Source organism: Cetorhinus maximus, chromosome 18 (assembly GCF_964194155.1).
Source record: "Cetorhinus maximus chromosome 18, sCetMax3.hap1.1, whole genome shotgun sequence".
Lineage (NCBI taxonomy): Eukaryota > Metazoa > Chordata > Chondrichthyes > Lamniformes > Cetorhinidae > Cetorhinus > Cetorhinus maximus.
In genome coordinates, this window is record NC_135896.1 from 77,595,389 (window position 1) to 77,610,626 (window position 15,238).

At 43.8% G+C, this 15,238-nt stretch overlaps 1 protein-coding gene across 2 annotated transcripts in view; it reads right to left on the reverse strand.

Moving 5' to 3' along the window:
* Positions 1 to 10,432: 10,432 nt before the first annotated feature.
* The window catches only part of LOC144693279 (transmembrane protein 87A-like), an 87,832-nt gene continuing 83,026 nt past the window's right edge, over positions 10,433 to 15,238 (reverse strand). For both annotated transcript variants that reach the window (XM_078563017.1, XM_078563016.1), the window contains exon 20: positions 10,433 to 11,232. In XM_078563017.1, coding sequence (XP_078419143.1) covers positions 11,191 to 11,232 — 42 coding nt within the window. In that variant the 3' untranslated portion in view covers positions 10,433 to 11,190. The remainder of the gene's footprint in view (positions 11,233 to 15,238) is intronic.

The following is a 15,238-nucleotide window of genomic DNA, read 5'->3' on the forward strand; positions in this document are numbered from 1 at the left end:
AGGTTTTCTCTTATGCCTGCCTCTGCCTGCACATTAACTGTTTCTCTCCTAGATTTCCATCAGTTCTACCTTTGCCACCCTAGCTGGTACCTGTGGGTGTAGACACACCATAGGGCTGGTTATAGGACAGGATTTATTGTTCCCATATTGGTACTCTCATTGTGACATGGTAATGCAATATGTCCCTGTACCCAGGTATGCAATGTGAGTTGGTTCCAACATAGCCCATATAGCTTCCATTGTACAATTGGCTGTTGCATTAAACCCAAACCTCGCTTCTTCTGGCTCATATCGGATGTGGACACACTACCGAAGAGACCCCTACACTACATCTCTCTAAAGTGGTGCTTACTATATTACTCCCTATCTCTACTGCATATGGCGGTATATTATGATACCTTACATAATGGCCCCTAATTACCCCAATATTTTCTATTCTATATAATGTCTTAGTGGGTGTTGATTCTGGTATAACTGGGATTGCCAAAATAATGCCGATTAACATATTATTCACAATACACAGTATCAGTTCTACATACATGCGCTAGACCCCTGAGCTGGCAACCGGTTAAATCATGATTCTCATGTTATGACAGGTTAAACAAGCACGCATTTGTTATCCACAGGGGCACCTCACCCTCATGAATTTGTCTCAAGTTTTCCCGTATCTGCTTGAGCATCCATGATCTATAGGTGCTGCAGATATCATTCCTGACTGCATCATCATGAGAGGTTTCTCTCTACATTAATCAATTTGTTAATAGTCCAAGTATGGCTCTCTAGTTCAGTGGCCAAGCTCTGAATTATCCGTGCCAGGCCTTGGTCTGTACTGAGTTGCTTGTGCTGGATCCCTTGTCCCCTCTCCAGAATTTTCTTAAGTTGAGGCCTGGACCTTTAGGTCCACTGTTGCCAAATCAATTGAATTTACTACTGAGGTCCCTGTGTTAAATGCTGTGGCGGCATCATTAACCAGACTATGTTTCAGTCGACCTTTTCCCTGAACAGGTGGTGCAGCCATGGGCCGCCCTCCACCGTTAGACAAAGCCGCTGTGTTGTCACTTGTTTTACCAGAGCTGCATACAGTGCTTGGGTCTGTCCCGAGCACCATTCAGGCAAGCCAATATCGGAGATGTTTAGGATGACATGTACCAGCTCATGGTGTACATTATCATAGAGTTTTGCCCGCTTTTATCAGCACTAGTCCATTCTCTGGTCCAGGGCTCAATGCTGGACAAAGGGGATCAGTTAACTGCGGCCGTGGTGTTTTGCCTCCACTTGTTAAGTCAGTTAGCACTGTTGTTGTAGCATCATTCCTGCGGATTCAAGTACAAGACCTCCCAGTCATCACTGGTTGGTTGCAATTAGTTCTGTAAAATAAGATCAGTTAGTAACATGCTTCAATTGTGACCAGTGCTGCCAGTGCCCCTTCCCTTTCATATCCACATAGGCGCAAGTGTCGCTAATCATTATTATCTCGTAAATTCCTATCCACTTGGGTGCAAAACCTGGTTTCTCGGGTATTACCTTCACTATTACCTTTTCGCTCACTTCTGGCATGTCCACCTCCTCTTCCTCCTGTCCTGAGTTCTCCTTCAGATTCTTTGGATACTCGGCCAGACCTTTACTTGGATAGGCTTACTGCTCTAACTATGGGTGGTAAATAAATGTACGCACCAGTTTGCAGTGCTGCTCCGATGACCTGCGAGTACCCTGCTCGCAGCACTAATTGTTGTAGCTCGCCTCGCCAAACCACCAGGAGACTCAGGTACAGGTTTTGATCATTTATTATTCAAGCATACGCAGGCAGACACAGCCTTGGGCAGTCCAAGATCGTACTCTAAAAGGTTGCAAGTGTTCACTCCTTATATACACCTTTAGTCATGTACACATACTCTAATCTTGTCAATTTACAATCACATTCTTCTCCGGTCTCAATTACTTGCTTCCTGTGTGTACATACATCGAGCATTGTTCTCATCCTTCCAAGATCACCATATTTTGCTGATTGTGCAGGAGTCTGGGCCTCCTTGATTTCAACACCCACTCCCTGGCCTTGTCCTTTGTTCTACTAGCTTGTTTGTCTCATTCCTTATCCTGTCTAAAGCACATCTGCTACTCTCCAATTTTGCTTATATTTTATTTTTACTAAAAGACACCTCTAACTAAAATCGTTTAATTCTTTCAGTGTAATAGGCAGAACATAGTTTTAGCTTGACGGCAGCATCCTGTTAATGGAGAATACCACTCATGTTGTTGCTGCATATTAGCAGCATGCAACAAATAGCTTCATCTGTTGCTCAAATTTTTGAGACACCTTACCCTTTCAGGGCAATCTGAGATAGAGTGGGCACTTTTCAGGACCAAAAGTGGTGGCCTTAAGCCCATCCATGAGTTTGCTGAAAACCATGCATGTAATTTTGGAAAGAAAGCACATTGTGATATCAGTTTAAGAGAATATGCAAATCAGCAAGTAACCAGGATGTAAAGCAGAATGTGACTAGCAACTTGTAGCTTGCATAGGAATTGCAGCAGTACTGTCCTTGAAAATAATATTGAATCCCCAAAGTAGATCTGTCTGCCAAGCCATCTTGAAATGTATCTTCAAATAAACTGAATTTACGTATAGCTTACCAGCCCTGAGAGAGAAACTGGTGAGTTTTTTTTTAAAGTAGACATAGAAACACAATGATGAGGCCTTGAAAGAAATTACCCAGTTTTCTCTCCCTACTGAAGTTATCAATTCCTTGCTCCATATAGGTTCCATGGACACTGGTCACCTTCAAGTACCTCACTTTAGTGTCCATTCTTGGTGTGTGAGCCAAGTGTGTTATCAGAATATTTGATTGTGGGGAGTATCTCAATCCCATCCTTATCTGAGCTTAGATCTTCATTCTCAAGGTGGAATCTCGAGTCAGGCTACTTACCTACGTTGCGATCCTTTTTCCAACCAGCAGTGTCCACCCATGCTATTTTCATTGTTGGGTGGTGGGACCGGGCTCGAGTCGGGGCTGCCATCACCTACATCAGGCCCAAGGCAGAAACGGGAGTGGATGTGACAGGTTGAATGGCCTCCATCTGTGATGTAACCATACTGAATTTGTGGTTTATTATATAACGAGTGTCTTGTCTTTTCTATGCTTTTTGCAGCAAGCCAATATGGCTGCTGTATCAAAAAGCCAAATTATGTTCCAAATAAGGTAAGCGGTAATCCCATTTTGCAATTTGAAGTCTCCAGACCCCTGCAATGATCAAAATGGCCAAGGTTTTCTCACACCTTAAAGCCCTTATCAGTTGATGCCTTTGCATTTGAAGTAAAGCCATCAAATTAATGAATTTGTATTTACTCTTTTGGAAAACTCACTGAATATCAAATGTCCTTTTTTATTACCTGGAAAAACTCAGCAAGTCTGGCAGCATCGGCGGAGAAGAAATCAGTTAACGTTTCGAGCCTTCATGGCCCTTCGGCAGAACTGCAGCATAGTTTCAACAAGGGAGAAATATAAATTGGTTTAAGGTGGGTGGGGGGGGGAGTGGAAGAGACACATTGAGGGTGTGGTGTGAGCAGATAATCAAAAGATGTCATAGACGAAAGGGTCAAAGAGGTGTTGAAGGTGGTGGTCTTTGTCTGAGAAAAGTGCTAATTAAGAATGGAAAACAGGATATTCAAAGTACAGCTCTAGTGGGGGTGGGGTGGAAAGACTAAAGGTTTTAGTTTTAGATTTAAAAATAATGGAAATAGGTGGGGAAAGAAGAATCTATATAAATTATTGAAAAAAAAGCGGGTGGGGGGGGGGAAAGAAGCGGGGTGGGGATGGGGGGAGGGGGAGTTTAAGATCTAAAGTTGTTGAATTCAATATTCAGCCCAGAGGGCTGTAAAGTGCCTAGTCGGAAGATGAGGTGCTGTTCCTCCAGTTTGCGTTGGGCTTCACTGGAACAATGCAGCAAGCCAAGGACAGACATGCTGGCAAGAGAACAGGGTGGAGTGTTAAAATGGCAAGCAACAGGGAGGTTTGGGTCTTTCTTGTGGACAGACCGCAGGTGTTCCGCAAAACGGTCGCCCAGTTTGCGTTTGGTCTCTCCAATGTAGAGGAGACCGCATTGGGAGCAACGAATGCAGTAGACTAAGTTAGGGGAAATGCAAGTGAAATGCTGCTTCACTTGAAAGGAGTGTTTGGGCCCTTGGACGGTGAGGAGAGAGGAAGTGAAGGGGCAGGTGTTGCATCTTCTGCGTGGGCATGGGGAGGTGCCATAAGTGGGGGTTGAGGAGTAGGGGGTGATGGAGGAGTGGACCAGGGTGTCCCGGTGGGAACGATCCCTACGGAATGCCGTCAAGGGGGGTGAAGGGAAGATGTGTTTGGTGGTGGCATCATGCTGGAGTTGGCGGAAATGGCGGAGGATGATCCTTTGAATGCGGAGGCTGGTGGGGTGATAAGTGAGGACAAGGGGGACCCTATCATGTTTCTGGGAAGGAGGAGAAGGCGTGAGGGAGGATGCGCGGGATATGGGCCGGACACGGTTGAGGGCCCTGTCAACGACCTTGGATGGAAAACCCCCCTGTCCTCACTTATCACCCCACCAGCCTCCGCATTCAAAGGATCATCCTCCGCCATTTCCGCCAACTCCAGCATGATGCCACCACCAAACACATCTTCCCTTCACCCCCCTTGACGGCATTCCGTAGGGATAGTTCCCTCCGGGACACCCTGGTCCACTCCTCCATCACCCCCTACTCCTCAACCCCCACTTATGGCACCTCCCCATGCCCACGCAGAAGATGCAACACCTGCCCCTTCACTTCCTCTCTCCTCACCGTCCAAGGGCCCAAACACTCCTTTCAAGTGAAGCAGCATTTCACTTGCATTTCCCCTAACTTAGTCTACTGCATTCGTTGCTCCCAATGCGGTCTCCTCTACATTGGAGAGACCAAACGCAAACTGGGCGACCGTTTTGCGGAACACCTGCGGTCTGTCCGCATGAAAGACCCAAACCTCCCTGTCGCTTGCCATTTTAACACTCCACCCTGTTCTCTTGCCAACATGTCTGTCCTTGGCTTGCTGCATTGTTCCAGTGAAGCCCAACGCAAACTGGAGGAACAGCACCTCATCTTCCGACTAGGCACTTTACAGCCCTCTGGGCTGAATATTGAATTCAACAACTTTAGATCTTAAACTCCCCCTCCCCCCATCCCCACCCTGTTTCTTTCCCCCCCCCACCCGCCTTTTTTTTCAATAATTTATATAGATTCTTCTTTCCCCACCTATTTCCATTATTTTTAAATCTAAAACTAAAACCTTTAGTCTTTCCACCCCACCCCCACTAGAGCTGTACTTTGAATATCCTGTTTTCCATTCTTAATTAGCACTTTTCTCAGACAAAGACCACCACCTTCAACACCTCTTTGACCCTTTTGTCTATGACATCTTTTGATTATCTGCTCACACCACACCCTCAATGTGTCTCTTCCGCCCCCCCCCCCCACCCACCTTAAACCAATTTATATTTCTCCCTTGTTGAAATTATGCTGCAGTTCTGCCGAAGGGCCATGAAGGCTCGAAACGTTAACTGATTTCTTCTCCGCCGATGCTGCCAGACTTGCTGAGTTTTTCCAGGTAATTCTGTTTTTGTTTTGGATTTCCAGCATCCGCAGTAGCTTTTTGTTTTTGTCCTTTTTTATTTATGTCTGAGAATGTCTCCCCTTTGGCTGGCTGAAAGGGTTCCAGTCCGAATGCACAAGGAGAATGTCAGGTGGTCCTCAGAGTCCATTTTGAAAACAGTCCTTAAATTCAGTCCAAGGTTTAAAAATGTAACCTTAAAAAGTTTTCTAAAAATCAGTCATATCATGACTGCATGTTGTAACACTAAGGATAATTCTCTCTGAGGTGGGCAGGTTACAAGGCCCAACTATGTTCAGTGGGATACTGGCCTAGTTCTGTAAATGAGTGTTAGGCACCCTAGCCATCACCCTCATGTCTTCTAAAATCTCCTTATGATCCCTCCATATCCCCTCCCCCAGTATCCACCATGGATAGAACTCAAGCCATATAATCATGCTCACAAGACTTTCAAAATAAATAGCATCTTAAAATCCTCAATCATATTAACTGCTCATAAAACTATTAAAACAAAGCTCACAGTTCCCTTGGCAGCTGCATCAACAACTCCTCCCGGACCAAGTCCATTCCTGGGCTTTGGAGTTCAGCCAGGCATTCATAGAGAGATTCCACTTCATAGCTGTGTCAACAAAGCTTTTAGAGCCGAGTACATTAAAACCTTTGGAGTAGTGCCACTGATGGCCATCTATTGCACTGCGTTAAAGGCTGAACAGATGACTACATTGCCAAAGAAAATATTAAATTACAGGGGGAAATTGACATTAAAATCTGAAGCTCAATACTTTCACATTGCTGGTCTATTTAATGGTTACTTACCTTATCTGAACAAAACACCATCATTAATTACTGTATTAAAAACATATCAACTTTTCATACACCATTACCTTACACGTGAAGCTGTTAACGCCTTTTGAACTTACCTGTCAAAAGGTTCACTACTCCAGACTAGACTTCTTCCATGGTTCGCAATTTTTGAGGCGCTGTGAAGCACGTCTCCTCCAAAAACTGGCCTGGCTCCATGGAGATAGTTGTGGTGGGGGCAGGGGTCTAAAGGCCCAAGCCTGCATGGAGTAGGCAAGGGCAGGATTGCTGCATGTGGGGTCATTACCTGCACCCTTATCCTGGGGCTCTAAAATTCCACATGATGGGAATGTGGGTGGGAACCCCAGAATTGGATGGAGACATGGAAATCTGACCCCTGATATTGTGATGAAACTTAAATATACTTACCTTTAGTTCATAGGTCAGGTACTCCAGTGCCTGACGAACCTCGGACCTCTTGCATATGCACATGGTGGTACGTGTGGAGTTTGGTTGTTTTGCGTTTTTTAGGCTTAGAACTGGTGCTGTGCGCCTGTGTAGAGAAGAGGGGCACGAAAAGGCAGGTCAGATGACCTGATATGGGGCGCCAGGATCTTGTAGGTGTCCCAGAAAGCAGGGCACAAGAGGGCAACAAGAAGTCCCAAAAAGAAGTCCCAAGCAAGGGATAAAGGGATCAGGAATAGGTCCCGTAAAGTGAAGTTATAAAAAAAGTAGAGTAATAAGATTCCGAATTCAGGAAATAGCTCCAGACTTTGAGTGAAGTGGGTACAAGGAGCTCGTAAGATCCGAGAAGGCAGCCTAAGGTTGGTGACTCTGCGCTGCAGGCATCTCTATGTTGGGGCAAAAGTACCCCTTTGGAGCAGTGGTGTTCTGGTTGGCATGGCCAAAGATCTGAGATTGTGCGTGGAGGTGAAGTTTGAGCATACTTAGAGATCCAGGGGAAAAGAATCTCAAAAGGTGAGATTGAAACCCTGCGAAGTGGGTCATTGTTGAAGATGTCCGAGTGGGAGTGACTCTGAGAGAATTCCATGGTGGGATCTCCAAAAGCAGAGATTGGAAACCCTTGTGGGAAAGACAAAGTCTCAGTGAGATTAGTGAGCTCGCAATGTGACAAATGTCTGGATGGGTCATTGAGAAATCCATGGAATTGGGTTAGCCGCATCTGTTATCTATTGTGTAGTATGGTGTGTCCGATCACAGTTTGCCTGTTAATGCACATGTATCTCACACTTGCCCTAAATGTAGGCCTTTAAGATAGATATTGCAAATTGTTTTATCGTCCTGAACTTGCATAGGAAATTTTATTTTTGTTTGTTCAAAATCTGTGGAATCTTGTGGCTCTATTCACTTAGAAGCATCTTGAAATTCAAGTTTTATTATTTTAAACTAAAAGTTATTGGCCCCAAACCAGATTCCACACCACCCCCCCCACCCCCCACCTCCCCCACCCCCACCCCACCAATTCCACACTTACCCAGGAGTTATCAGACAACAATCAGTTACAAGGACCCTGTCTGATACTTTCCTGTTGCTCATTGTGGCATTAACTCACTGCAGGTCAGGAATTGAAAATGCCTGCAGACTTTTTGTTTACAACTTCACAGACTAATTCACAGCTTGCACACTGATATCACCCTTTATGTTGTAGAAATAAAAGGTATTTGCTTTGTCCAAGATTGCATATGTCAAATGTTTCCCACCTAACAAAAATGAGAGATGCTACTGGTGGGTTATAATAGGTATTCTCACCGACCTCATCTCTTGCATTTATATAGCATGTTTAAGAGAGAAACACCCAAGATGCTTCAGATAAGTAAGGGGAAAAAAGGTTAAGGGATCTTTAACATGGTGTTGCTGTACCTAGCACAACCAACTTTCGCTGCCTCAAGACAGGAAAGGATGCTTGGGCAGGGCGATTGAAGTGATTGACAGAATACAAGGGAATGAAACTATCTACTTTGGAGAAATAAGCCTGTGATTTTGAACTGTGCAGGAACAGCGCAAGAAAGTAAATAATTCCAGAATACTGGTCTCTGGTGTAACAGTTACCTATGTGCGAAAGGGCATGCATGTAAAGTCTGGGGACTTCTTAGAACTTTCCATCCTCTGCACCTCCTGTAACTGCAAACCACACACACTTTGTTGGCTGCCAAATGCTCTTGCCATTTTTATCTGTTCCAACTATCTTTGGGATTCATTCTATTTAATGTCGCACAAGTACTGCTTCTTATATATATTTAATGACAATCTCATTGAAACATTTAGCTGACTTCACAAACCACATACAGCAAAGCTCAGTTTGTATCATCTGGAACTCCAAGTTGATCAAACTGAAGGTCTCTTGAATGTACTAATCCACCAAAAAGAAGTCTGGGAATTGCAAACCAGTTCTCAGCGGGTATGGATCCACAGCAAAAGAAACACCTCTGATTTGTCACTGATTTGAATCTCTCAGAGGTAACAGATTGGCTGATACGGGAAACAGAAAAAATGCCACCCTGATGCAATGCTCGTGTTCACCTGCAGTTGGGGATTAGGCAAATTATTGGAGCAGACTAGGAGGAGTTTCGCTCTGCATCTGCTTATGTTATACCTTGATTCCGATAGTGGGTACTAAAATAGAACACAGGTATCCCTTGACAGGCACACAAATTCACATAAAAATAGTCTAAATGAGTACATGTTAGAATACCAAGATATGTTCGTGATGCCATCCATGACTGGAAGATGACAGTTTTAACCTGCAATTGATTATAGGAAAATGACAGATGGAGGTTATAATCTTAGGAGTTTAAAGCAGGGGTTAAATAAGAGACCATCTGAAAATGTTGGAACAGATAATGGCAAGAGCATTTGGCAGCTAAGAAATGTGTGGCTTGCAGTTGGAAGAGGTTCAGCTCAGTGAGAAGATGGAAAGTTCCAACAATATTGCAAAGAATCAAATTAGACTTGCCAATGACATCCTTTTCATTAGGCACAAAAGAGGAGTAAAACAAATACAAAATAAGTGCAAGAAATCGGAGCAGGTCAGATGTTGGACCAATACTCCAAAGTTTCCTCTGAGTTTTTACAGAAGATTATAGATTACATGATGCTGTGGATGGAGAGGACTAATGTGCCACATGACAAGCAGAAATAGAGCTCCTACTATACTAAATGTTTAAGATGGTTATTAGCTGAAACACATGGACTAGAGAGAGTGCCTGATCTGAGCTGAAGTAGCTGATTTCAGCCAGCAGGGTGGTTGGGTGTTTCTGGTTCCATTGAATGACAAAGAGGGAAAGAAAATCTCCCAGGAACTCCACTATTTGACACTATCCAGTGAATCTTGATGGTGGTTAAGAACAGGTTTGACCTTGGCCATGAAACTTGAGGTTGAAAGATCTGCTGCTATTTTCCATCTAGGCTCTCATGAATGTGCTGTGGGCTTGTAAATGAATCAGACTGAGGAGCCAGGCCTGAAGGGATGGGAAAAAAAGGGAGGAAAAAACTAGACTTCTGAGATGAATAGGAAAGAAGTTTAAATAATTAAATGTGATAACCTGGTATGTTAATAATCACAAAGATTGAAAACTAAGCTTCTGGATGAAGAGTTTAGAGAAGGGAAACTGATGCAATGAGGTCCGATGGACTGAATGCTGAGAGTTGAGATCAGTTGAACCGAAACAAAATGTTCCCTTAGTTCATGGACGAGAGGTGCCTTTATATGAAGGAAAACCTCCTGACAACGAAACATACTACTTCTACCCTTGCTTTCATATCCACCTCTGTTGATTATTTTGTCAGTGAGGAGCAGTCTTCCATCATACCATACACTTCTTCTGACTAAATGAAAAGTTGAAAAGACATACATTTAGAAAAACTATGACATAAAAAAAATCACTCCAAGAGATTATTATCTTAATTCAGCAGAAAGGACTAATAAATGAGTGAAAGTACAAGAGGGTTTTTCATTTTAACTAAATAAACAGTCTAAAATTATAACATAACAACAGATGTATGATTTCACCCATATAATTTTATTTGATTTGAAAACAATATCGTCACAATAAGGCTGCCCTGATAGTTTCACTAAACTCCAACATCAGGTTTACAAGGCTCCATTTTCCTGCCAATTTTAGCCAAATGGCCACTTCAGGTGCCAGCACTGCTGGCAGTCAGTAACTCAAGTCCAGCTGTACAGGCTAGAATCTACAAAACAACCCTTTCCCTGGAATTGCACACAAATAAACTTAGGGAGAAACTAAGTAACTGTAGTATATCGGGGATAGAGGAACCGATTCTTTGGGGTTGCAGTGATCCAGTGGCTAAATAACGCCACCAGTCTACTGCACCCTTGTTTCAGGCAGTGAAAAACTTGGTGTTAGAATACAAAGGCAACCTTGCTTTTCACTTCATTTGGCAAGGTGGGTTGGAAAGGAAGAAAGAACACCAGCAGCGTTGTGTTAACTTGCGGCCTGTCCTCAGTGTAACTTTGCTTAGGAATAGCAGCAGACCAGCCATTTATTTTACAGGAACAAAGAGTATAGTTTTACCCAAACAAGACATCTATGGCAAGCACTAGCAAAATAACTTATTCATTTAAAAAAAAACAGAATTGTACTTTAGCAAAGTATAAAACACTCCTCTGTCCACCCAACCCCAGTGAAGCCATGAGAGACAATACAGTTTTGGTGCCTTGTGCAGACTGAAGTCACCTTCTCCTGGACAGTTGTTACTTCAAAAACAAGAGCAATGCTTTCCAATGATTTCATTTTCACTCCATTTTTGAAATCTCAAATTTTGTTGTCATAATTTCCTGCAAAACAAGGAAGTTATTAGCAAACAGTCGCTTGGTTGAACAGAAATTAAATATAGCTGAGGAGACAGTTGCCAAAGCTATTCATCTTGCACCCATCAGGACAAACGCAAGAATTCCAACTTTCAAATGATCACAACAATTTATGCCACACAAGAAAAGTGTGCTGACTGGGTTGGCATTGCCATGGAGAAAGCAATGAGTTTCTTCCCATAACTACTGTTCTCATCTCCAGCATTATCTGGTGAAGCTATGGGTTTACACACTGTAGCTATAACGTCCTCTCTCTAATTGGGCACTCAAAACCACATACATTGTGACCTAGCCAATACTCTGCATAAATTCATAATCACTTTTCATTGTTGCATTCTATGCTATTTAAAGATCCAAAATTCTAATGACTTTATCTAACTAGTTTTGCACTTGCATGAAATTATAGTATTTGAAACTCTTCAGTTTATTTTTTTTAATCGTCAGTTTGCTATTTTTGTCTCCAATTCTCTTCCTAAAGTGTCAATTCCTGCAAGGTGTACACAGATCTCATTTGCCCTCTGGTAGCTTAACAATTGTTTAGTTTTTATTTGAGAGTTGTAGTGAGTCCTCCCATGATGTCCACAGGTAATGTGCAGTTTCCAGCAACGATCACTGAATAGTGATCAAGAGTGAAAACCCTGATGGTTTTTTTTTGTCTTAGGCCTGGAGGGTGCAGGGGACCCCAAGTCCAACATCAAGGTCTGGCTGAGATCAGCTAAATGCAAACCAGAAATGGAACATGGGACTTTCCTGGACTGTATGTGTCAACAGTCATATGGTTCAAATCAAGTTCTGTGCAGCTGAACCTTTAATCTTCCCGTGAGTTTATCATCCTGCTCCCAGAGTTTGATTCCAAAGGAATAGCAAACATACGTTTCAAATTTTCCAACAACTGGTCAATTGGTACCTGAACAGATTTAGGGCGTAGATCTATATCAGGACTGGCCACAGAGTCTGGGAAGAGTGTCCTGCAGTCAACATCGTGGTGAAGCAGTCTGGGAAGAGTGTCCTGCGGTCAGTATCATGGTGAAGCAGTCTGGGAAGAGTGTCCTGCAGTCAGCATCATGGTGAAGCAGTCTGGGAAGAGTGTCCTGTAGTCAACATCATGGTGAAGCAGTCTGGGAAGAGTGTCCTGCAGTCAGCATTGTGGTGAAGCAGTCTGGGAAGAGTGTCCTGCAGTCAACATCATGGTGAAGCAGCTTGGGAAGAGTGTCCTGCAGTCAGCGTTGCGGTGAAGCAGTCTGGGAAGAGTATCCTGCAGTCAGTTCTTGTTGAAAATAAGAGTGACATCACAAGATAGTGCGAGAATGCGGCAGAGAGATCAGAACAGGCGCGAGTGCGGGGAAGCTTCAAATAGTGATGTCAGCACAAAGGTGAGAGCTGATTGGTGAGTAGTGGATAAGTGTTTTTCTCCTGTCTTTTATTCCAGTTGAAAATAAGATTAAGGTAAGGGTTCTAGTTTTCATCTAAAGTACATGAATAATTTAACTTTTTTTTATACTGTATTTAACTTAAAGTAAGGGTTTTATTTCCAACTAGAGGCATGGCAGGGCAGCTCAGTCCCGTGTTATGTACCGCCTGCAACATATGGGAAGTCCTAGACACTCCTTGCGCTCTGACTGACCACGTGTGCAGGAAGTGCCACCAGCTGCAGCTACTTGAGGTGCGAGTTTTGGAGCTTGAGCGGCAGCTGGAGGCACTGAAGTGCATCCGTGAGGCGGAGAGTTTCGTGCTTAGCACGTTTTTAAACGTGGTCACCCCACAGCTTGCGGAAGGGCAGACAGAGAGGGAATGGGTGATCATCAGTCAGCAGAAAGGTGTCAGGCAGGTAGTCAGGAAGTCCCCAGGGTGCATCTCACTTGAGAACCGTTTTTCTGTGTTGGAAAACAGTGAGAATGATGGTTCCTCTGGGGAGTGCAGCCACACTCATGGCACTGTGAGTGGCTCAACTGCACAGTGGAGGGGGTGGGGGGGGGTGGTGGGGAAGAGCAATAGTGGTAGGAGACTCGATAGTAAGGGGAACAGACATGCATTTCTGCAGCTGTAGACATGACTCCAGGATGGTATGTTGCCTCTCTGGTGCCAGGGTCAAGGATGTCACTGAATGGATGCAGGGCATTCTAAAGGGGGTGGGCAAACAGACAGAGATTGTGGCACATATTGGTACCAATGACATAGGTACAAAGAGGGATGAGGTCCTGCAAGCAGAATTCAGGAAGCTAGGAAACAGATTAAAAAAACAAGACCTCAAATGGTAGTAATTTCTGGATTTCTTCCGGTGCCACACGCTAATGAGTATAGAAATAGGAGGTTAGTCCAGATTAATGCGTGGCTGGAGACTTGGTGCAGGAGGGAGGGCTTTAGATTTCTGGGACATTGGGACTGTTTCTGGGGGTGGTGGGACCTGGACAAAGCAGATGGATTGCACCTGAACCGGAATGGGACCAACATCCTTGTGGGGAGGTTTGCCAGCGCTGTTGGAGAAGATTTAAATTAACTTGGCAGGGGGATGGGATCCTGAGAGGAGGTCCATCAGGGGGAGATGCACAGCCAAAATTAGGAGAGCAAGTGAGCCTTGAAGGCATAGAAATTGTAGGCCAGTTAAGGCCCAATGGAGTTTGGCAAGGTTGGATGGTATTTATTTTAATGCAAGGAGTCTGACGAATAGGGCAGATGAGTAGAGGGCACAAATTAACACATGGAAGTATGATGTCATTGCTGTCACAGAGACATGGTTGAGAGGGGGGCAGGATTGGCAGCTCAATATTCCAGGGTTTAGGGTCTTCAAGCGAGACAGGGAAGGAAGTAAAAGAGGAGGGGGTATCGCAATATTGATAAAGGAATCAATTACAGAAGGATGACATCTTAGAAGGCTCCTCAAATGAAGCCATATGGGTAGAACTGAAAAACAAAAAAGGAACAATCACATTCCTCGGAGTGTACTATAGGCGCCCAAACAATCAGAAAGAAATAGAAAAGCAGATATGTAGGCAAATTTCAGAGAAGTGTAAAAATAATAGGGTAGTAATAGTGGGGGATTTCAACTTCCCAACATTAACTGGGTTAGTCATAGCGTGATAGGTTTAGAGGGAGCGGAATTCTTAAAATGCATCCAGGAGAGCTTTTTAAGCCAGTACGTAGAAGTTCCTACAAGAGAGGGGGCGGTCCTGGACTTAATTTTAGGGAATGAAGCCGGGCAAGTGGTAGAGGTATCAGTGGGGGAGCATTTTGCAGATAGTGATCATAACTCCGTTAGATTCAAGGTTGTTATGGAAAAGGACAAGGATGGGCCAGAAATCAGAGCCCTAAATTGGGGGAAGGCCAATTTTAATAAGATCAGATACGATTTGGCCAGAGTAGACTGAGAGCAGCTACTTTTAGGTAAATCTGCGTCAGAGCAATGGGACTCATTCTAGAAGGAGATAGGGAGAGTACAGGGCTAACATATTCCAGTAAAGATAAAGGGTGGGACCGACAAATCCAGGGATTGGATAAAGAGAAAAAGGGAGGCTAATGGCAGATACCAAGGGCTCAAAACAGCGGAAGCCCTAGAGGAGTATAGAAGGTGTAGAGGGGAACTTATAAAGGAAATTAGGAGAGCAAAAAGGGGGCATGAAAAGACATTGGCAGGTAAAATAAAGTAAAATCCAAAGTTATTTTACAAGTACACTAAGAGTAAGAGGATAACTAGGGAAAGAGTAGGGCTCATTAAGGACCATCGTGGTAAATTGTGTGTGGAGCCGGAAGATGTAGGTAGGGTTGTAAATGAATACTTTGTGTCAATGTTCACAAGCAAGAGGGATGATGTGGGTATGGAAATCAGGCAGGAGTGTGAAACAAAAACAAAAACACCTGGAAAAACTCAGTAGGTCTGACAGCATCTGTGGCGAGGAAGACAGTTGATGTTTCAAGTCCGCATGACTCTTCATCAGAGGGAGTGTGATAGAATTAAAGAAATTAGCATAGAAAAGGA